The 23675-nt window shown below is 41.6% G+C and overlaps 1 protein-coding gene across 4 annotated transcripts in view; it reads right to left on the bottom strand.

Moving 5' to 3' along the window:
- Nucleotides 1-3123: 3123 nt before the first annotated feature.
- LOC104840671 (chromosome unknown open reading frame, human C7orf25) overlaps nt 3124-23675 on the bottom strand; it is a 36147-nt gene continuing 15595 nt past the window's right edge. For 3 of the 4 annotated variants that reach the window (XM_010581793.1, XM_010581791.1, XM_010581792.1), the window contains exon 4: nt 20421-20464. Coding sequence is in view for 1 of the 4 variants with exons in the window: in XM_010581794.1 (XP_010580096.1) it covers nt 14362-14368 (7 nt within the window). In the remaining 3 variants the exon portion in view is untranslated. Of the gene's footprint in view, nt 3376-14069; nt 14369-20420; nt 20465-23675 lie in introns of those variants that run through there. The other variant, XM_010581794.1, reaches the window with a different exon arrangement.

Genomic DNA, 23675 nt, shown 5'->3' on the forward strand with positions numbered 1-23675 from the left:
AAGCCATCAACTGGAAGTGTTAGTACAACTCACAAATCAATGCAATCACATTAGTCCCTGCCACATCAGCAATAGTTTATCAGTAAAACAGGCAGTGCAGCCTCTGTCAAGTGATTCCAGAATTACCATCTTGTGCATTAATACTACATGAGAACAGGGTAACAAGAAATGGGGGAGACAAAATAGCAATGAAACACAGTGTCCCACAGAAGATGTTCTCTCTGACCAACTGTTAGCTGCTATCAGAACTCTGGGGGGAAGGTAGCAAGAGAAAAAAAGCAGTAGGAGCCACAGCACATGTGCTTCAAGGAAGAAGCATTTCCATTTAATTCATTAGTTGAACTGTGATCTGTCAAGTTTGTTATCTTACTAAACTGCACCTATTTTGTTACCTTGATCTCCTGCTCCCTTCCCTAACCCCAAGTTTTTGCTGGCTTTGGCCCACGTGTCACAGCAGTTACACCAGGAATGCTCTTGCCGTGACTCCCCTCCACCCACTGAGCATCTACACTGTAGAGCACCACAGACCTGCTCGTCTCAAAGGGGATCCCCAGGATCAACCCTAAGAGTAGCAATAAATAATACCTTCCTTTCTAAAAAGACTCCTTTTCAAAGCCACCCAGCCAAATACAACCAAATAACTGTCTGAAGTATTAGCACAACCTCAGAGAGTTTCTACTAAGGGGAAAAGAAAGAATACCACTTTTTAGCAGTCTTGCTTGTTATTCATATAGTCACATCGAAGGGATACAGTGCAGTCCCTCACACAAGCTAGTTTGCACTCACTTCTTCCAGAAGTGCATGGCCATGTTACTCCAAGATCCAACACAGGCTCTTATACTCATCTGAACTCAGGAATTATGGTAGGTCTTCCTGTGCCCTCCTGGTCCTGCAGTACATTATACAGTGCAAGAACACCCAGGGCATCCCCTACCTCACAGGGCAAATTCTGCTCCTGTACCTGGACTGGTAGATCCCAGCATGCTCAGAAGAACTGTGCCAGTGGGGAATTTAAACTTTGTTATACCTCTTTTCTCCAAATGTCAGTTTGAGAACAAGTCCCTGTTTTCAATTCAGTGGTACATGTTCCACACAAAACCTGTTGCCTCCTTGCATCTATCAAAGCTGGAAGAAACATTATTTACACCAAACAGACAAGCCTTGGGCATTTTACATCCGCTCCATTTCAGTGTGAAGTTCCTGTTAAATGGTGCAGTACCCATTTGGGGCTGGACAAGTTTCTCCCTGCAACCAGCTACTAAACAATGACACTTCAACTCAAAAAACAAAGCCGGTGCAGGGATCACCCAGAAACACACTTGAATCCCACAAAGCCCTTCCCTGACACCTATTGGATACAGGACGCAGAGGCTCAAAAAGGAAATACCAACTTATCAGTCCCGAATTTTTATGCATGTATTTGCATCTTGTATTAACAACATCCAAAAGAAATTCCCAATCACTCTGAGGGCTGTATTTCTTAAACAAAAAATGGAGAAAAAGAAAGAGAATATAAAATGTGAAGCAATTGTTAGCCTACAGATAAGTACCCTGGGGAGACCTGTTTCCCCACCAACAGAATTTCAAATTTAAATACCAGTGTTTCTACACATCTGTTGTTTGGATGCTTGGAGGGGAAAGCTTAATAGAAAACTGACTGAAGTTTGCCCCTTTTGCCTCACAGTGAACAAAAATATCACTGCCTGTCATCTTCCATGTCTGGCTAGGCACAGGCATCCAAGAATCAGGAAATAAACTACAATACATCATGAAGTTAGCTTAAAATCCACCTGATTTCCTAATTTCCAAGCACAATAAAGGTAAGTGGGATTGTCCACATATTTCTGTTTTCAATTCTTGTTCTTTTGACCTCTAGAGTTCTTCACTTTTCATGTTGTTCTCTGCAAGGCTGAGGACTAACCATTTCTTCACTAGATCTGGATATCTAAAAGGCCAGCTTCCTATGGGTGCAAGAGCTGCATTACCACTCAGTTAAGCCATATACAACTACTTCTATGTCCAGGGTTGCAAATTTTTGCGTTACAGAAACCTGTGATCTTGCAAAGATCTACTATAACCCCCCTGTTCGCTTCAAGTGCTCTAAACGGTTTGACTGTATTTCTCATTGGGGATTTCTCACAGGGCCTAAATTCCATCTCTGCGGGAGCAGTGTTAGGGAGCAGCATGAGCAGGGCTGTGCCATGAGTGGAGACGAACCAGGAGCCACAGGAAACCCAGCACAGGCCGTGCCCTCCCTGACAAGGTGCAGTCCTGCAGGGTCTGAGCATGGGGCAGAGCCAGGTAGTCATTGCAAGGAATCTCATCAACAGCCTCAGAGGAGGCAAAGGAATCAGCCACTTCCAAGGTCCATCCAGCAGACAAGGGCAAGAGGTAGGACTGGAGACAGGACTACAACATGGGTCTGTCCAGAAGGCAAGGTCAGAGATAGACATGGCCATAGCATAGCTCAGGCAAGGACTGGGTGCCGAGCCCTGAGCTGAAACAGGGCTCCTAGGCAGAGGGTAGAAGCTGGTCAAGACCAGTAAAGCTCATTAGTGCCCAAAGGACCCTGACAGCCATAGGCTTCGGGGGAAAGTTCAGGCACAGTCCTGCTCCCATGAAAATGAAAGAAAATGCTGCCATTGACTTCCATGATGTCAGGATCCATCCGATGTCTGTCTTTTCCATGTCCTATGACATGCACCTCAAATGCCCTTGGGTCACATATCAAATAAATAGACGAGAGTGATAAAAGTTAGCCAAAGCCATGCAACACTCAAAGCACCACATAGTCACAGCTGTTAAGGATATTAGCGCTGTATCAACCACTAACAAAATAAAAACTGCTATCATGTTTCTGGCCAGCACTGGAAGGTTTTGAAGCTTTTTTCTAAGGCTAGCTGCCAACAGTGCCATGGGAGCGCTAACACACTGCCATTTCATTTCAAGGCTAATATTGAAATATAGTAAAAATCTGCATTTATACAGAGCTATAAAGGCCAAAGAAAAGATCCCTCTTGCTTTTGGCAAGTTTTGGATCAAGTAGCATATGCATCATTTGCATGTGCGAGAGTGATGTTGCCCTCTGCTGGGTAACCCACAACCAGAGCAAAGCTCTTGGTGTTGAGAGTGTCAGCAGATTCAAGCAGAAACAGCCCACATTTGCTGATACTAGAATCTTTTCAAATGCCAGGTGATTTAGCTTTGCTGCACCCCGAGGAGAGAGGAGTACACTGTTAGCCTCTTTTTACAAGCGAAGAGACAGGAGATACAGGAAGGATGCAGTTTCAGCCCTCATCTCTTTGTAGAATATGGCCCATCGACTTCCAGTACAGAATCATCCCCATCCAGCTTTTCCAAGGTCATGTAGAAAATCTGTAGAAAAGCTAAACAAAAAGAAAGAAAAAAAAAAAAGAGACACTCCATGTTTCATGACTCTTGAGTTTTAACCACAAGATTGAAAGAAAAAACAATCCCTCAAATACTTACATTTAGTCCTTAAAACCTCTAGACACCAGTTACTCTGCAGGCTATGTCTACATTAATTCTCACCTATATTCATTTATTTGTTTTTCCTCCTTTCATGGAATCAGATTTAATTTTTCTTAAGTAGCAGATAAATTACTAGTGTCTATATTATCAGCACCCTATTAAGAGCAGGAATCCAGCTCGATGCCACTGGGACGTTGTAACATTCCTATCTCATCAGCGATCAGACTAAGGTCTAGGGAGTGAAATTTGTCAAATCCCATTGTACAGTGTATCTGGAAGGATGATAAACATGATTAAAATTCATTTCACCAACACAGTTGCTCATATGTATTTGATGTCCTTTTCCTTGGAATGGTTAGACAAATTGCACAGTTCCCTAAAATGAAATTCAGTCTTGGATATTATACAACGTGACCTGATAATACAAATCAATATTTTGACAAAACACATTTTTGCCTGAAGATGAAGTATAATGTGTAATGAAATACATTTAAGTACTTTATAATTTATCCTGAGAGCACAATGCATTTGACCAAATATCATACATCATTCCATGGAAAACTAGGTGGAATATATAATCTATACTCCTTTAAGAAGCAACTGCATTGAGAGAGCGCACAATCAAACACAATATTCAGAAAACATTTCAAATTCAGGATCTGGGTGCAACCTCTTAAAGATACGCATTGTTCTACACAATTTAACTGCAAGATCACAGTTTTTTTCTCAAATGCAATATCATGTTCTCTAATTACTTTCATTTTTAACATAAAGTACATTATCTTCTGTGTATCAGCTTGCTTTTGCCATGGACCTCACAAAGCTTGTTTACACATATAGTATAATGGGAGCCAAAAAACCCCCAAAAGTTTCTGTGGACACTTCACAGGCTGTGTGACTCTTGCCCAATATCTATAATGAATGAGATGGTTTCCTCTGGAACTTTCATGTCCTAGACCCATTTGGCTATTCACCCTCCAAGAGCTCTCTCCCTGTGGAGCACATACATAGCAAAAATTTCACAGGCAGCAGTGGCACAGACAGAAATGCAGAAGTTGGTAACTTAACATGTACCAGTTCCTAAATCCAGTGCAGCCCAAAGGCATCGAGAACATCTAGGAGCCAGAATCTCCTTCATTTCACAGGGAGATATGACAACCTACGTATCTTGATGGGTCTTGGCATCAGGTACTATCTGCATGGTCAGGTAAATATACAAGTAGGGATTTAGCCTTTGACTGAAATATGAGCCAGATGAGGTAGTGTTTAATGGGAAGACTCAGTAATTCACCAGACAAGATTCACTAATACATGAAGTAAAACAAGCCATGTATTTTGCCTGTTAAGGTTTGCTCCATGTAATAAGATGTCTTACTGCAGCCTCATTTACTCCTCTCTTGACCAAAACAGCCTGGCCTTTAGTCTTTACAAGGAGTTTATCATAATTCAAGACCTAAGTACCCAGACCATGACCATTACATATGAATTGTTTTCACTGATGCCAAGACATGAGCATGTTCAGGCAGTACACAAAGATCTGTTGCTAAAACATTTCCCACTTGAAATGTAATTGTTCTCCAGTTAGGAAGCAATCACTGAAAAGCAAAATCCTACAGATGACACACTGAGTTTTATGTTCACAGAAGGTTAATATATTTTCCATCCACAGCGGAACTGTTTGTAATTTATAGGCAAAAATTCAGCCCTGGTGTAAGCAAGTGCAATTCTTATTGATCTCAATAGGAGATGCACTCATTTATAGCAGGGCTGGTTTTGGCGTCATGTCTGTTTAGTACTCGAATAATATTAAAAGGCAGGGCATAGGTTCAGTACGCGTTGAAAGCTTTTGCATGTGAATATTAAAATAGCCTGTCTCCACAATAGCAACTATTTTGGGCTGGAGAACACAACATGTGCCAATCTGAGTTGCATAATGCTTTGCGTATCTCGGGGTTCGCTACTCTGAATAGTTCCATACTGAATGGCTGCTTAATCTCTCCAGTACAGTTACTGTATAGATCCTCTATCTAACAGCACGATGCAGCACTTTGCTCAATAGATGAGCCCTGTATTCACTCTCAAAAGCACAAGCCAGCCCGTAGGAGAGACTGAGGCAGAGCTTCGCTTGAAGAGCCCTGTGGCTTACGCTATTTTGGTATGAGTTTAAAGAAAAACACTCACATTTTTTACACATTTGGTTTTCATTTGTTTGAAACAGTTTTGTAGCCTAATAAAAAGACCTACAGTTTCATAAAAGGAAGTTAACTGGTTGTCTTTGGGCAGTAGGAGACTTTTTCGTTTATCACTGGGTTATTTTAAGGGCATTAACTGCAGTCAGCCCGTGAGCTCTGTTATAGAACTGATTTGATTTAGGATTTTTTTTTAATTACACTGTGTTTTATTAAAACAACAACAACAACAACAACAACAAATTTCAGTGTGAAAATACTGAATCTGTAGCATTTCTTGTTACACTGCTCTGGCCTGGAAGGCAGAGTACTGATTGTGGACTGGCTTGTAAGCCTTCACACTGCCCACTGCCCACCTGCCTCCTGGCTGGCAGTGCTGGTGTTCCCATTCAAGCTCTCCTAGCAGCAGGAAGGTGTCTAATGTACCAATACACTTTCACCTTCCAACAGAAAGAAATCTGAAAGCCTCATCTCACCTCCCAGCACTCAGACCCAAGGGGAACGCAGTTTGACTGTCTGACCTTGTGTTTTGGCAGGGGGACAGGAAAGGAAGTAACCTGTCCACTGCTGCCTTCCCACTGATAACGTACAGACCTCAGGATGGCCATAACTTACCCAATTAGCCACAGTGCCTGCCATCCTCAAAATATACTCTGAAGACTTTTCTGAAATGGATAATCACAGCACACAGCTCAGGAATAAAACACATGCATTTTTCTAAAGCTCAAGGAAACACACATATACTGTGCTCTAAATATGTTTACATTACTGTCTTCTTCAAGGCAGCACAAACAAGCCACTATGTGTAAGCATAAAACACTGGCAGCTACCATTCACCTCATAGGTATTACACAGGATAACAAATAGGCTGAAAGCTTAATTTCAAGGAACCTAGCCTATTCCTTCCTTTTCTAATTAGACTTTTCCATATAATGTATACTATCTCAATAAATTCACTTTACAGTTATTCAATGCTGAGCTGTATTAATTCAACTGTACATCAAGGGACAAATTAACATGTGGACATAGTCCAGATAAGTAGAGTAACAGCCCTGGGAAGGTATATGAAAAGCTGAATACCTTGCTTAAACCTATAAAGAAGGGAAAGAGAAGAGAGAAAAAGAGAAGAAAAGGGGAAAAAGAAAAGAGAGGGAAAAAGTAAAGAGAGGGAAAAAGAAGAAAAGAGGGACAAGAGAAGAGAGAAAAAGAAGAGGGGGGGGGAAAAAAGGCAAAGTCGCCCAGGATCTGTTTAACAGGGAGTTTAGCCACTGAATCCACAGTCATGGACCTTTTTGCTCCTGCCTAACACAATGCATCTTTCAGTGCTGCTTTCTCAAATCCCGTCCTATCAGGCAGCATCACTGTCCCATCTTCTCTCAGTAGCATTCAAGGAAGCTAAAGGGATTTAGTTCCTAAGCAAAACTCATGGCTTTTAGTCACACTGGAGCTGAGTCTGGAGGAGCACTGTAGTAATATGGGAGAATTATACAAACCTTGGAGCTATTCTCAGCTATACCTAGATGTATAAAAAAAAGGGGGGATTTTGAAGTCCAGATTTTACCCTGAACTATGGGAGGCAGTGGAGATGGTCAGAAAAGGCAGAAGAGAGAGACATTTTAGATGAGAAATTGAAGACCTGTTTGCCTTAGTTGTGAGTAATAATTTTTTTTTTTATGAGAAGTTACTTTAGCTAAGTAAAGGGGCAGAAGGCATATGAAACTCATACCCAAAATCTGAGAATCCTGTCGAGTGAACAAGCAACTATAAGGCAGATTATCCTTGATATTTCGGGGGGGGGGGGGGGTAAAAATATAAGTGACAGAGGACTCTTAGTTGGTTACCAGAGGGATGGACCCCAAACCTACTCTAACTTGTCCAGTACACCCAGGGTGATAGGACAAGCAGTAAACTCTAGAGATGTGCAAATTAATATCAGCCAAGCACCAAAGTCTCAGCAGCTGGAAATTGATGCAACTAGGGCAATCAGCAATTGTGGACATTTGGGGCTGTTAGGGATAGGTTAAAAAGTGAGCACAGCGGACATTATGAATAGCACTCACAGTATCCGAAAAGGTCATTTAGCTTCAATATACTGCACGTTGGTCTTGCTCAGAGCTAATTACTCATCGTGTGGATCTGAGGCAGATTCCTGTATAAACATAGTCTGTTACACTAAAGGGCCTGCTCCTTGTCCTATCAAAGACAACAGCAAACTTCACTGACTTCAGCCAAGCAAGAACAAGGTTGATAGCAACAGGCTTCCTTAAAGCATAGGAAGGTTTTGCTGTGAGTGAAAATCAGGACCTGCTGCATGATATACTGAACATGGGACAAAAAGATGTTTTGCTTTGCAGGATAATGGAAGCCCTTCTTTTATAGGGACTGAGTTCCATATCTGATATGTCCAGGCAGAGTTTTAAAAAAATCTCACACATGCATGTCAGCTATTGAATGATATTGTTTAAAGCTAGAAACTGTGAGCTGTTAGTCTTTAAAGAATAGGCAGACAGGCAAGAAATTCCACTGAGTGATTTATAAGCAGGTGGAAGAGAAAGTGGAAACTTCTGTGAATCTTGGTCACGATCCAGTTCAGAGTCTTATTTTGATGGAGGGCTCCCTCTTCTGGATTTTGATTGAAGCATATTTCCCAAAGTCCAAACCAGTTTATTTTTTTCCAATGCAATTGAAAGGTGTTTTCAAATAGAAAACTGATCAGGGAGTGAGCCTCTGTGTGCTCTCATAGTCCAACAGTCCCTCTGCTGCATGCACTGCAGGCGTCTGGGCTTTAGGCAGGACCTCTGACTGCACCTGCCCCACAGACCTGCTAGAGATAATGGGAGCTGCCACTGAGTTTTTAGGTTTTAATTTGCATATTTAAGTTAACAGGTGTCCCAGGCACAAGGGTGAGGGTTTACTCTAGCTTATGATCATTTTTCTTGCTTTCTAAATGCAAGTTTTGGAGAATTACATCATTAAGAAATAGCCTTAGTTGTGACAATTCCTGGGAACTCTATTTCTGGACAAGAATGCCTTCACGTTAAGCAGCTCAAGAAGCAAAATACCTATTTGGCTGGAAGTTCTCCAGTGACATGAAAAATAGCCTTTTAGACCCTTATACAAATCAAAATAGTCTTACATGAAAAATCCTTCCTAATCTGTGGGGAATTTCCTCCCCCACAGGAATTCCTTCTGAAAACAGACACTTCCTGAATGGCAGGTGGGACTGCTAGAAACTGAAACTGCAGCTCTGGGTAATTTACATTTCTTAAAGAGAACAACCTTTTCAGGCAGAAACCTGCTTCAATGAAGGTTTTCCTTTAATACAGCCAGAGTTTAATACCCCAGTGCAAATACATCTATAAAACTATGCTACAGACTGTTACCATGGCCAGAGGGGAATTCATTATTTCAGAATAGGACAGGAATGCAAGCAAAACTCCGAGTTTTGCTGAAAATGGAATAATACTAATAACAATACATAGTGCTTTGTGGCCTCAAAGAGTCACATCTCTCTGATTTTAGAGAATGAATGCAACTGTGCATTTTGTTTAAATCAAATAATAATCCAATTTGAAGTAAAGAGTTTGAATTTAGCAATGAGGATGTGACAAAAGCTATACATCCCTTTATCGGAGAATCATATGCTGTTCTTCCAGACATAGCATAGGCCTTTGCCTTCTAATGTTGCTACTGCCCACAAGACAGCATTCACCTAGACCAACTGCTCCCTGGCTTTTTTTCCCTGCAGATTAGCAAATAGCAATCAGCCATGTCAACATTTGGAGCCTACGAGATCCACAGGCCATTTACAGTGAGCTCCCAGACCCCCCTGCAGGCCCTCAGACCTTAGTTTGGGAACCACCAACTCAAAAAGCCCCAGCTGATGCCAGATGCCTCCCTGTCCTAGGTGCTCTGCAGCCATGTCAAAAGAAGGAGTGCTAGCTTTATTGTTCAAAGAGGTGAGATGTGTAAAGGGTATGAGGAAAAACAGAAGGAAAGTAAGTGATCCGCTTAATGCCAAGCAGTGGACAGAATGGAAAGCCAGGAACAGAGCACAGGCTTCTTGGGAACAAGCTCAATGCTCTCCACAGAGCTACAGCCCTTAAATTGAGGCTATAGTCACAGAAGGGGTCATAAAAAAGCATTCACTGGAACGCAGCTACTTCAAGCTTCCACAGAAATTGATGTTTGGGGTAAGAGGTCCCCACAATTTCCAGCACTACAAAAAAATACACCCAAGAACTATAAGCCAAGTTCCTAACTTCTAACTAAGGTCATCACTATTAATAAAAATGTTGTTGGCTCATTTTTTCCCCCTTCTGCTGAACTGGACACCTATAAGTCTGTAAGGAATTGCTCTCTAGGTTTGGGGGGGGGGTATTTTATGTTTTTTTATTGCTATTGTCATAATGATGTGGAAGGAGAAAAATTGAGCTGTGTACTAAATTCCTGTTACTTAGCTTTGCTAGGATGAAGATCACAGCAAATTTGGCCAGTGTTGTAAGAACATGGCTCTTGATTCTGAGAGAATAGTCAAACAATGAAGTAAAAAGCCCTACTGTTTTCTTACTACAATGCTGCAAATAAACAAGTTAATTTTCAGACTCATATAACTTGGTGGTGTTACAACTGACCATTTTTGAGAAATCAAACAAAAGTTTTTAGTCTCTTCCGGTGCACCCTAATTTATCTTCAGTAAGGCTTTGTGTTCATCTTTGCTTGGAGCAGAGTTGCACAATGCTACCAACCTTCACTAGGACTTTGGGCTGCAGTCCTCCCGTGTTTAAGAGTATCTGCCTAGCATATGCGGACCCTGCAGTTGGCTCCCTCCAGAGCAATGACAGCTTTAACCATTTCACAAGCTCTGTGACACACAGTGTTTAAAAAAAAAAATCCTATTAAAAACAATAGAACAAAATAAACAGGCATCAGTCACGTGCTTAACTCTCCCACAGAGAAAATCTGAGAGGACAATCTGCATTCTCTTTCTCTCAGGACATCTGCCTCTATCTGCATCTCAGGTCAGCCTGTTCGCAGGCAATGCCTGGTAATACATACCCTGCAATAGGAATCAAGGCAATTCTTAATATTGAGTAGTCCTTTGTGCTGGTAACTTGGGCTTCTGACCAAACTGAGTTTGTAACAAGAAATAAGGTTTTCAAAAATAATACCCATCCCACAGCACCTCTCTGGGAAGCTATTGTGCTGCTTTCCTCCTGCCCTTCCCCACAAATGGCCAAGGCACTGACATGGGAAAATCACATACCATATTCATTAGACTATTATCAGTTGGGGTTTTTATCATCATTATTCCTGAGAGAAACACAGGAGCTCCATTCTGTCATATCCATAAAAACCTCATTCAAGAAGACAGTATGGGGGTTTTGCTGGCAAAAAGCTTCAGGCTGGCAAAAAGGCCCTATTAGCTGCAAGAAGAGCTGCTGAGCTGCCCCTTATTCCTTGCAAGGTTCCCATTAGCTGTGAAAACATGTGCCAGGGATTGGTTCTTATTCCTTCCTAACCTCTTCAGATACCCTCCTACCTCCCTGTGGCTATTAGTAGTGATGTCCATTCCCATACCTGCCCCCAGGTGGGCTTTCACTTATTCCTATACTGTCCTTGTAACACTTACTTTCTTCATTTCTTCTGTTGTACCCTCCTATGACAACACTTACCAATAGTTCCTAATTTCCATGCTTCTCACCTCCACTCTTACCATTATCACCACCACCACTTCCTAGCCCCCACTGGTCTGTGGCACTGTCATCTCTGTTGCTTACAGATCCCTTTCTGCTCTTTCCTCATTTATTTCAGCAGGGTAGAGCAGGGCACTGGGACAACAGAAAGCCAGAGATCTGGGAAGACTCTGCCATCTTTTATGCCCTATATACTCAGCATCATCAAAAGACACAGGCCAAGCCATCAAGTAGCGTCTACCACCATCTGCGTCCACAGCACAAGGGTTGCCATGGTCCCAGAGCATCATAGCAATGTCATTTCTTCAACTTTGTAACAAAGGTAGTGACTTGGAATTTTTTTTCTAATATATTTTATAAAATATAACAAATATTAGCTAATTTATAGCTTTTTTTCCTTATTCAAAATGGATGTCAATATGTCAATACCACAAGAGCTGAAGAGTTGCTTCAAATTATTCACAAGAGGAAATAAAATTGGCTCTCACTCTACTGCAATCCTATGGCCAGCAACATGGCTGCTATTTTAGAGTTCAGGAGCAAACGTAGGATATAGGTGGGACACAGAAACTGTTGGGAACAACCCTGACCCTGCAAAATCATAGAGTGCAGGGATATCAGGACACTGGGGAACAGGAGGCCTTTTTAATGGGGATGTGGGAATCAATTGCGGTGGGAGGTGGAAACAATAAGCAGCCAGCACAACAGCTGCAAGTTAGAAAGTGTATGAGGCTTGAGTGTATCCTGAGAGCATCCACCCCTTAAAAAAACCCCAAAATTAAAAAACAAGGCAAAACATGCGTTTTACTACATCTTGGGGTTTTTGAAGGTCTGAGTTACAATCTCTGGGCACAGAAAATTAGTAGTCCTACAGTCATGTACTATGCATACCATCCTCTCTAGATCAGGTATCCACATGTTAAAAGGTATCATGAAAATAGGATTGGTTTTAGTTAACAGATTCCTTTGTGATCAAGGGAGTAGTAGGTCAGCATCAACCTGACTTTCCCCACTGTCATTTGTTGGAGCTCAGCCAACACAGAACTCCCTTAGCAATTCACCTCGAACACAGCAAAGAAAACTGAAAGACAAAAAGCCATGGACTATTGTATGATCTCGGGGTGGGGGAGGGGAATAAAGGCACACAAACTGCAATGAGATTTGTTAAGATTCCCAAGAGAGATTCTTCAGCTCATGGTTTTAGAAAATTGAAACAAAGAATGCACATTCAGTCCATGGACAAAACCCAGGCACAAGAGAAATATCCAGAGTCACAAAACATAACATTTTGGAGACACATGCATTTTCCATTTCAGACATCAGCATTAGAAAGTACTGGGCAGAAACCTCAACAGCAGGGTAGAACATGGAAATGTGCTTTCATTTCCCCTGGAAGCGTACCTCTAATTCTGGAGATAAGGACTAGCTCTTTCATCCCTGCTGTGATCTTGGCTTTGCAAAACTCTTCTGCTGCTTGCAGCAATTGAACTAGTTTCCAAAAAAATGCATGGTCTCTCTCTTTCTTACAGTTGATGTATTGGTATGGTTGACTAATTGATGAATCCAGCATTCAACACCAGACCTGGTCCCAGAAGAGGTGCCTAGCCTCTCTACTTGGGCATGAGAAGTTTCCCTTACTGAGCTGCCCTTTGCTCATAGTTGTGTACATTAAGAATGAGTCCAGCTGGGGACCTCAGCATGCTTATTAGTAGCTAATAAGATTGGATTTACTGTTTTCAACCCTTGCATGGTGGAAAGGCTGGTGGTGCTACACTTTAATTCCCATTATAATGGAGAGAAAGCAAAATTTCCTAGGCAGGGTATGAAATGGAGAAGGTTCACCAGAACATTAATCGTCTGTAGTCACCCTTAATTCCCTTAAGGTAGCCTGTATCAATTCTACTAACCATGCAAGACCTTGAGACTCGGTCCCTGAAACTGTTCTTAGCCACTTTGCTGCTTTCTGTCACTCTGCTGAAAGCCCTTTGGGATACCCAGTCCAGGCCATCTCCTCTGAGCTATGTTTCAATATCCCTGGTCACCTCACAGAGTCAGGCTTTGAGGTGGGAGTATGACTTAGGGTTTAGAACAGAGATGTTCACTCTTTACCATCTCTTTTATTTCCCCTGTAGGCAGTTACCTATTCATTTCAATAGAAAGCTTTTTTCCTAATGGGTGAAATGAGGAAGTCACTTCAACAGTACCTGGTATAGTAAATAATGAAGCAGAAAACCTCTCCAACTTCCATTTTTCTTCATCATGTCTGTGTTTTGTGCCTTTCAGCTTTAAAACCAGCTTGTGGGAATGCTTCTGGACATCTGTCATACATCTGGACATCTATCATTATGTATATCATACACATAAAATTACATTCAAATATTACTGCGGACATTGCATAGTCAACTACTCCATCTTTAGGAAGTGGCAGATCACAGACTTTCCTGTTTGATGTTTATACAGGTCCTCTGAGCCACACGGCTATATAACATAAGTCTCCTGCTTCATCCAGAGCCCATGACGGATTGCTGAACTAGAGAACGGCTATTTGGTTTTACCATTATTATTCAGTTTGTGGTATTAAAAGCACACCTTTGCCCCTGCTGATCTAAGCACAGAATTATGAATCCTAACAGGCTTTTCTACAGTACTCATCACTCCTTTGTGGGAGTCCTCCAGCACGTCATGAACTTACCTAAAATACTTACAACATGTATGTTCATGTCTCAGTTCCACAGCTGAGAAATAGGGAGGTGTTGAAAATGTACAAGTTATCACAGAGATCCAGAATTGTGAGTACTGGATACAAAGCACAGACCCCTTTCAATTCAATTGCTTCTTTAAGTGTGCTTTCTGTGCATTTGAGGGCTTTCTGCAGATCAGCCCTCAAAGGTACCTTTGTCAGAGGCAAGGACAGAATCTTAGTTTTCGAGACAGATTCAGCTGTGTAGTCATGACACCAAATCTTTGTCTTCCTCATGTTCCTGTCAGTTGCTGCAACAAACCCTTTCCCATCATGTAATAAATGAGGTTGATAGCCCACAGTAAAATAATTTGTATCATGTATTTAAATGATAGCATTACAATCAGGAGTCAAAGTTGCACAAATAAATTTTGACATCTCATAACTTTTGACTTGGCAAACATATTAATGTTTTATGAGCACAGTTTTCGGTTTATAAGTTTCCTAGAAAATGAGCAAACCAAAAATGCCAAAGCTTCCTTATGTGGCATCATACCAGCACTTATAAGAGCACTTAATTCAGATGCCCCACAAGTTACTCTCACTTGAGCTACCCAAGGGAGAGAGCAGCAGTAAGGAATCACCTCCTGCTAGTGCTACAGGAGGGTGAGAATGCGAGTTTCTCAGCCATTTCCAAAAGTCAAAGGTAGGAGTTCTGGATTCTGCCCTGGGTGCTAATCCAAGAGTTCACAGACCTCCTACCTGGGGTCTCTGACTATCCAGTTCAGCTGTTCCACTGGGTTACCTCCAACCTGTCCCTGTCTCAGTCCTTTCTGAGATGGGGACACAGATTATTTTTCTGGGGGTAGAGGTCTTTTCTTTGCTAATCCATACCCTTTTCTTTGACATTTTTCCCAGTTCTGATTCAAATTTCCCCTCCAAACCCTCAGCCAATTGCTCTCAGTTCACTTCCCTGGACCTTCAGCAGGTGAAATAAAAAAAGAGATAGATACAAAAGACATATCAGTGACCTCTCCAACTTGAGAAAAGAGTAAAGTTTCTTAGTTCTGCCCACATAACCATGAGATAGTCTTTCAAAAGGAGAGTGACAGCAAATGTAAAGGCTGGGATTTGGGCACCTTCTGGAGAACCAAACAGGGAATGAACTGGAGACCAAAAAAACTACAGTAAAACCAGTTTCTAATAAACCCGAAAGGGGAAGGACAGAAAGTCTCCACTGCTTCAGATAAATCAGATGCTTAAAAATCAGATAAGAACCACAAGCACTCCAGGATATCACCTGAACATTTGTCTTTCTTTTAGATACCAGTTGCAGAATTTGTCTCCAGAAAGCCCCTAAAACTGTGTTTGCTAGCTACAAGGCCTCTGATCCACATGGGTCTAGAGCAGCAGTTTGTAAAGGGCAACTCTATACAAGCAGCATGCCTATGGTGTTGAATGCAAATCAACAAGAGCAAGAAAACAGTCTTATCCTGAAACCTACCCCTCGCTCATATTCGCTTGATTGAGTGTACAATTTGACAGTGCAGCTACAGTAACTTCATGGCCGGTTGCTGCCCCTTTAGGCAGATACAGTCTCCGTCCTACCTGTGTGTTCCCACCATCCCATTGGCACTGGCAGTCTTCTGTCCGTTTAGCTCCCTGAACAGTTTCAATAGAGGATCAGACAGCCTTGCACTAAGGCAAGGGTAGAAACATGCCTGTGATGATAGGAAACAGGGGAAGCAGGATTCCCCTTTTGGGAGCACCTTCTTGTTGCATCTGCTTACAAATATGCTATCAAGACCAAACCCTGAGTTCCATTACAGTGCCTGAGTGCTTGGGATATATTTTATGAAACCAATCATGTAGGACTATTTCAGACTATATTTTCTAGAGACTTAAAATGGGGCTTTTAGAACTCTACTACAACGCAAAATGTTTAACTGATTAAACTCCCCCAAGAAGTCCTATGTCCAAACCTTCAGTTCCACTTCCTAAATGGTTACCAAGCTTAGCCTCTCTAGAGGTCAGCACAGTATCAGAAATATTAAAAAAAATAAAATAAAAAAAAAATCTTTGTTTGACTGTTCTGGGTATACAGTGGACTTCACTGAGAAATGCTGGAACAACCTTATTGTTGATAAATTTTCACAGGAAAAAAAAGCTTTTTTTAATGTAATGTGAAAAAGATTGAAGGGATGTTGTCATAATTCTCACTATTTGATATTGTAGAGGAAATGACATTTGTAAAGCATTTGTTTGTAGACACAAACTAATAGTGCTTATACTATCCTGTCTGCCCGACTTAAGTGTCCTTTTCTGTTAAAATACTGGTGCCATTAACACAGGACCTTAAATAAAGTGGAAGGACCTCTCAGGGAGTCAGGTCCTGAAGCCCTTATTCCCCTTTGTTTTGTTCACATTCAGGGATATTTCCCAATGAATTTTTCAAGTTCCAAGAATTTTGTTTGAGCATAATTGCAGTAAGTTATGTAACAAATTCCCCTCTAGCCATGTTAGGAAAAGATTCAGTGAAACTAGAATAGTATCAATGTTTTGGCCCAAAAAGAACAGGTCCAAGTATAGACAAGAAGTCTTCCTGTAGAGCTACAAGGAAAAAAAAAAAAAAAAAAATTAAAAAAAATTTAAGAGTTTAGCTGATTAAACATTTGCGTGACAAACCTGACTTCATGGGGGACTCCAGACCTCCCACCAATGTCAGTGAATTCAGCAGGCAAAGCTGCTAGGCTGGGACCCTCCAGAAGCCAACACTGTGCCCAATTTTTGCTTCAGTATTCATTTGTTCTACAAATGTAATGAAAATGTCTGGAGTTTTACATTTCCCCTGGTACTTCTGAGGAAGATAAAAGGGATTTATAATTTTCCAGCACAGACAGGATTCACAGGATTTTAAGCATGTAAGGCAATTGATGCTGTCCAAAAAATGTTAGAAGTCAGGGAAACACACAAACTACACTCCACCTCTGAGTGCAAGCCACAGGTAGCTGCAGTACTTAGTTCCTAATCAAGAAGTTGCTAACAAATCATAACAGAGGTAGCCAGGACTGCCAAGTTTGAACCTAAATGTCAGGGCTGAGCCATGACACATTGACTCATCGTGTTACCTAAAGTATCATCCTTACAAACAGCTTTAGACTGTCTTTTATGTACATGTGACCAAGTATAACGGAGCAACAGTAGAGCAAATGCAAACAGCACAGTCTTCCATTAAAGCAATCACATATCCAGACACAAAATCCAGGACTCTGAGACCTCATGCGAATCTGAGAGTCCCTGGGGAATTTGGGTTTGATGAGAAATATATATAAGTATTATAATCTGTGACAGATATAATCTAGCTCCAATATTTTCCACTTTATTTAAAAGGAAAGCTACCTACTTTGTTCAGCCCCACAGTCTGGAAGTTACAAAGATAAAAGGACCTCTCAGCATGAGCAAACTGCAAAACATATTTGAAAATAAATTCGTAATGACAATTGGCATTAAAGAATTTATTTTCAAATACATTTTGCAGCCTGTTCATGCTGAGGGGTGCTTTTATCTTTTGAACTGGATGCTGCTAGGCTAAGCAGAGATGAAGAGTTTCCTCTTAACTCTTTCAGTACCACACAAACAGCACAATCCATCAGGATTTTCTTATAAAGTACTTATACCTGCAAGAGACAAACATTGCATTACAGGGACTCAGTTTCCAGTGCCAAGAAAAGCAGATTACCACAGTTCTCCTAGCCAGTCATCTGACACCTACTTTCAAGTCAAAGAATTATTTCTTCTTTAATATAGTCCCTTAATGCTTTTTCTCAACAGAAATCCCAACTGCTGTACTAACAGTGCCTTTCTGGTTAGCCACAAATCACAACAGCTTTACCTACTAAGTAGCAGGCACACTGCATAGGACCAGAATTTCCTGTCTCCCCGGTGGGAGTCAGCACCTTGTGTTACAAATAGCTCCTTTGTTGACAAGGGAAAGGCAAGCCCTGCCTCCAATTCTGGCATCCATTCTGCTTTGTGTGCCTCGATTTTCATTGCAACTCAGTTGCTTTTAAGGTCACAGATAAACCCAGATCGCTGCTGAATGGTGTAGTCCATCCTCCACACCTCTGCCTTCTTACAGTCATTACTATCCTTTCCCTTTGGGCATTCACACAGCTGCACAATGAGCCAGGATGGGAAACAAATCCAGCAGAAATCAACTTTTTTGTTTTGAGTCCTTTTTCAGCAAAATAGTTCCCCTGCCTAGCCAGACAAATGTCACAGAGGCAAAAGTTAGAACGTAGGAACAAGTCGTCAGGCATACTGATGTGCTGGAGAGCTATTCGCAGCATTATGTTGGATTTAAAAAGTAATTGCATAACCACAGATTAAAATACAGGTATAATAGAAGCTTTGATATCAAATTCTAAGAACCTAAAGAAAGTTGGGATGTGGAGGACTATACATTACCTAGGAGTATGAACGACCTAGAGGCTGCACCGCAGTGCAAGCGTGCCCAATATTTCCATTCCTGGCTTCACGCTGTTAAATAGGGAAACTGGATGTAACCAAACAGTGGAGAACAAGAAGGGCCTAGAGAGAGACAGACCCTTCTCAATGTCACTGGAGCTTAGATCAGGCTGTAAAATGTAATCCTGCCTCTGTGAAAACTCCATTTCTCTTCCTCTGTGGGCAGAAGGAGGAGAAAGGGAAATCATCGGAAGACAGGATGTATGTAGTAAAAATTACAAGAGGAAGAAATTCTGAAACATTAATTTTTGCCCAGCTTGCTCTGTCTTGGGTGGGGGGGGAAGTTGGAAGAGGTATTTTGGGTCACTGCACCCAGCCCCCAGTTATCCCCATCAGATCACGTAATCCCTTTTATACACCTATCATGTCTCATCTTAAAAACATTTGTTCTTTTGGTTCACTATTCGCCTCTGAATGCTCTTGCAAAATTGTCCTCCTTTTCCAGTCTAAATGTACATAAAGCTTTTTGTCCCTGTGCCAACACCTAGAACAGCTCTTCAACTGCAGCACTTACCCTCCTGACTTGTTTGAGAGTGGCAAAACAGGTCACCTCCTGCCTTGTATTTGTTAGGTTGAACAAGTCAAACTCTTCTAGTCCCTTCTCAGAAGACACACTCTTCAGCCCCATGATTACTAGGACAATCAGGAACTGAGGGAGCTGGTCAAGGGAGGCTGCACGTCAGCAGCGGGTTATCAGAGTGCTTAGGCAGAAAGGCTCTTCCAGGGAGCCGACGGGGTGCAGGCTGGCAGGAAACCATGCAGGCTGCCCAGCCTCTCCTCCCGGTTTCTATCAAACATTTTGACACAGTAACACAGACACACTGAATGTTTCAGTGCTGGCAAATTAGTATTTTCCAGAGGAAAGTATTCTACCCGAAAAACTCAGCTGGCTCCACAAAAAATTTAAAAATGTCTTAATTCCAAAGGGAAGTCAGATAAGGGGGAATGAAGTTTCTGAGTTCTACAACCCACCTCTCTACTGATGGTAGGCAAATAGTAATAGAAGCACTTAAAGAATCAAGACTGACAGAACCAATACCTACATTTAAGGCAGGAACAAGCAACAGCAATCCCATTGAAAACCTTATGACTATCCAGACCAAAGCCAGAGTGAAAGAGATAGATCTCAACACTCTACAGGATCTATTATTGCCTTAGCATGGCCTTTTTGGTAAATATCCCAAAAGAGATGATCATTGACTTCTTTACTGAAACATCCCTCCTCTCCCCAAATTAAAAAAAAAAAAAATCTTTCTTGAACTATAGTACACACCAGGGCACTGATTTGAAGATGGACGACCTGCATGTTACAAGAACACCCTGATGAGAAGGTCTCTCACTAATGTGCTGATAGTGGCAAAGGTTTAAAGTATCCCTGTTCTTCCAATGGGCCCAATATAGATCAATAAGGTTTCACAAAACACGTTGAATATGTGCATGCCATCCCTTTGGCTGGTTAATCATCCTTCATATCCATCCAGTCCTGCATTCAAAAAGATAAAGAGTGCTTACCATAACTGCAAGCTGAGCAGGATCCATGGATATCCAAGCCCACATCTAAGAGACTAATCAAGATGCTAAAAGCAAACTCTTGCTTGATCCAACAGCTGCTGTGCTCAAGGGCTGTTGATATGGAAAATTTATCAAGAGTGATACCAACAATGAAGTTATGAAGTTGGAGCAAAGGCACATACCAAGAAGGTATTAATGGAGAACCAAAATGCTGGATAAACCCAAATCACTGGTGTGATATTTACCTCAAGAGGAACATTCTAGAAGGGGGGCAAGATGACTTCTTTGCTCACATAAGATTAGAAAAGGCAGAAAATATGAGCTCTGGCACTCCTCACAGCTTCCACTAGCTTTAGTAATACAGTTTCCTAAAAAAGGGAAAACAATTCATAATAGAGCATGCTTCCCTGGTACAAGAAACATCCTTTTGTACATGAAATCTATGACTTTATTATGCTACTCACAAACCATTTTTAAAGCATACAGTGTATTTCTGATCAATGTTTCTGTTTGTTCCTCTCATGAGCAGAAGTGATATTCTTGCAGGCAACGTTGCGGTGTTGTATTAATATTGCCAGCACCTGGTGTGTCATACAAAACCTTAAAAATTAAGAGAGCTACAGAACTTGAAACATTTTGAAAAAGTGACAGAAGAAAATAAAATCATTTTGCATTGCATCTTCCACATTTGACTGAGATGTGTTCTCCACGGCTCCTGCAGAAGAGCTGAGGTGCCTCTGCTAAGCAGTCTCCCATTTTCTCAGAACCTGCTGGAATTAGGATACTACAGTGAACACCCTTTACAGAGTAGGCAAGCTCTGGCATCTCTGCCACTATGGGACTTGTTTTTCCATAGATCCTTCCCTACACAAAGCACTCCATTTCAGAAAAGCTCCCAAAGGCAGCGGGAAGCCGTGACATTATGGGGTCAAATATGCTGCTTGGTAAGCCAAAGATCTCAACGGTTGAATAGGGTCACATTATATCTGAGCAAGCATTTTTGCAGGGTCACATTATATCTGAGCAAGCATTTTTGCCCTCTGGCAGAAAGCTGAGAGCCTGAAGTTCTACAGATAAGAAAATACTTCTGTCCACTCCATCCTGGCAAAGTTCAGGTGAGCTTCTTCCCTCCTGACCTCTTTCAGATCGCTCTTCGTGGAAGGAAGACTAAAGCTGTCTTATGAAACAGTGATAAACATGCATTTAGAAAACAGCGACAGGAGAAACGGACACAGAAAGGAAAGGCCAAAAGGACACGATGCTGTTGGGACATGAAAGGATGTGGAACAAGAATATAAAGTAGAGCATGGAAATTATCGTGTTGATAAAAGCAGGAAGAATACCCAAGCCTGCATCTCCTACTAAACACACTACCAAATCGATGCATCAGCTAATCCCATTTGTCTGTCTTTCCCCAGCAGAGTACCACTGCAAACTGCACATCTGCTTTGCTGGCTCATACTTTCCTGACTGCTATCAAATGCCAGTCCCTGGCACTGTCAGTAACTATGGACAAGGCTGGGGTGGCATGAGAGTTTCCACTACAACAATGAGGTTTAGGAGGAAGCCCCAGCTCCGCTTTTGAGCTGTAACCCTGCAGTCCACAGCTCTGTCTGGTGCTGCCAAGACCACTAGTGCCACAACGTGCACAGGGGCTCTTCTGAGACAGCATTATTGTGTCTGGCCGAAAACTGCCATCATCAGCTCCATTTGGACTAATTACTGCCAATTTGTCCTTATACAGACAGAGAAAAGAGTAACTACAACCCACCATTTCAACTTATGTCTTTCCAGTGAGTTATGAAGCAACCAGATGAGATCAACTAAGGTGACCAAGCACCTCACTGCCAGTGACACGACTCTGTTCTCAGCCATGTGCTCCCACTGTTTCCCGACATTAGTTCCAGTGCTCATCTGACCTCTACTGAGGTGTTCTAACTCTTCAGTCTAGCAGGAAAAGAAAGTTTTCTGCCATATCAGCAAGTTGAATCAGCTCCCCAGGAGGCAGTTAAGCATCACTGGTAACAGAAAAGAAAGCACAGGGGCACAGAGTAGAAGGGGAGAGGGAATCAAGACTGTCTTTTTGGGCGGCATCTCTGTTTTGTTAGTTAAGCTGGTTGAATGATCTCTTATTATTTTACCCAGGTTAAATCCATGGAAGTCGCAACTCAATCCGATTTAAATTGTATCAAATTATACCTCTCAAAATTAAATAGGAGCTTCTGTAAAGGCTTTTATATCAGTTCAGATGTAAGTATTCAAAGTTACATCCAAATTTACACAGCCAAAATTAGAGTACCCCTCAATAAAGGGCAGAAAAAGTAAAGAATCACATGCTCGGTCTTTTACTTTTCTTCACTCCTTCAGTTTATACAATTAACAGGAAGTCAAGGTGAAGTGCTTAATCAATGTGGAAGCTTTCTACAGAAGAATCAAGGGCTACACAGCTTCATACTGCTCCCAGCTTACCATGTTCTTATAAACTGAAAGACTGAACAGAAAAAGCAAAGTATAAACTATCTTCTCTGTCCTTAGAGCATTAGAGGAGCTGCCTCTTATTTATCTACAGTATTTTCATTACATTCATCTATCTGATAACATCACATGAGGTTACATTACCTAATGACTAGGTGTTACAGTACCTGGTTGTTAAATAGATAGCACACAATTCTCTCTGGATGTTGCATGAACCACTGCTAGGAGATGACCATTTAAGTAAAACAGAACTAGATCATACTCTTCTACACACTGAAGTGGCTTAAAGCTGCCTTACTTGAGCAGTTGGATATTCTTACACAGTGGACCTCTGGGTTGATTTAGCCAGCCAAACATCAAAGCCACCTCTGAAATGTCTTTAGAAATTAAGACACATAAAACAGGTGATTTCTGACAGCTTTTCTGCAAAGATCAACTCTCCACCTTGCTACTGACCATGAATCATGGGTTAATTTCTCAAACTTTTCATTCATTTTTCCATCATTAGCTCATGGAAATCACTGTCATCAGATTTTAATAAGGCCAAGGATGTAACGGGATTCCAAAAGCACTTAATGCTCTTGGAGAGAATGAGACAACCCAAATAACGCCTACAACGATCAGAAAGAAAGGTCTTCCCAAACACCTCATTAATAACAGCTAGAAAGAAGGGCCATCTGTAGGCAAATTGTCCAGTAACAGCTTACTACATGGCTTCTTTACCCTCCCTGTGATAAAAGTAGACCTCAACTTTGCACAGGGCTCAAGTGAGGACAGCAGGACCTGTTTCAACTTTACCATTCCTAAGTTATTCTACACTGAACTGTAGACATGACCTACAAAGAACAAACTCTCAAAACACCAATTCCTTCTGACCTACCCCAGGTATCTTAACTTTCCATAACATCTTTCTCTCATGACCTCCTTCACCTCCTGTTCATGGCTTCCCCCCCAACTCTGGAAAAATTGAAATAAATACTTTATTTTGAGACATCCCTAGGAGGCAGCAGGTTATCATTCATTCAGTCTTGTAGTCTTGTCTGTGCCTCAGTATCCCCAGCTGTGAAGTGATAAAAACTTACTCACCTTTATAAATTACATTGG

The sequence above is a fragment of the Haliaeetus leucocephalus genome, unplaced genomic scaffold (assembly GCF_000737465.1).
Source record: "Haliaeetus leucocephalus isolate CR32 unplaced genomic scaffold, Haliaeetus_leucocephalus-4.0 Scaffold808, whole genome shotgun sequence".
NCBI lineage: Eukaryota > Metazoa > Chordata > Aves > Accipitriformes > Accipitridae > Haliaeetus > Haliaeetus leucocephalus.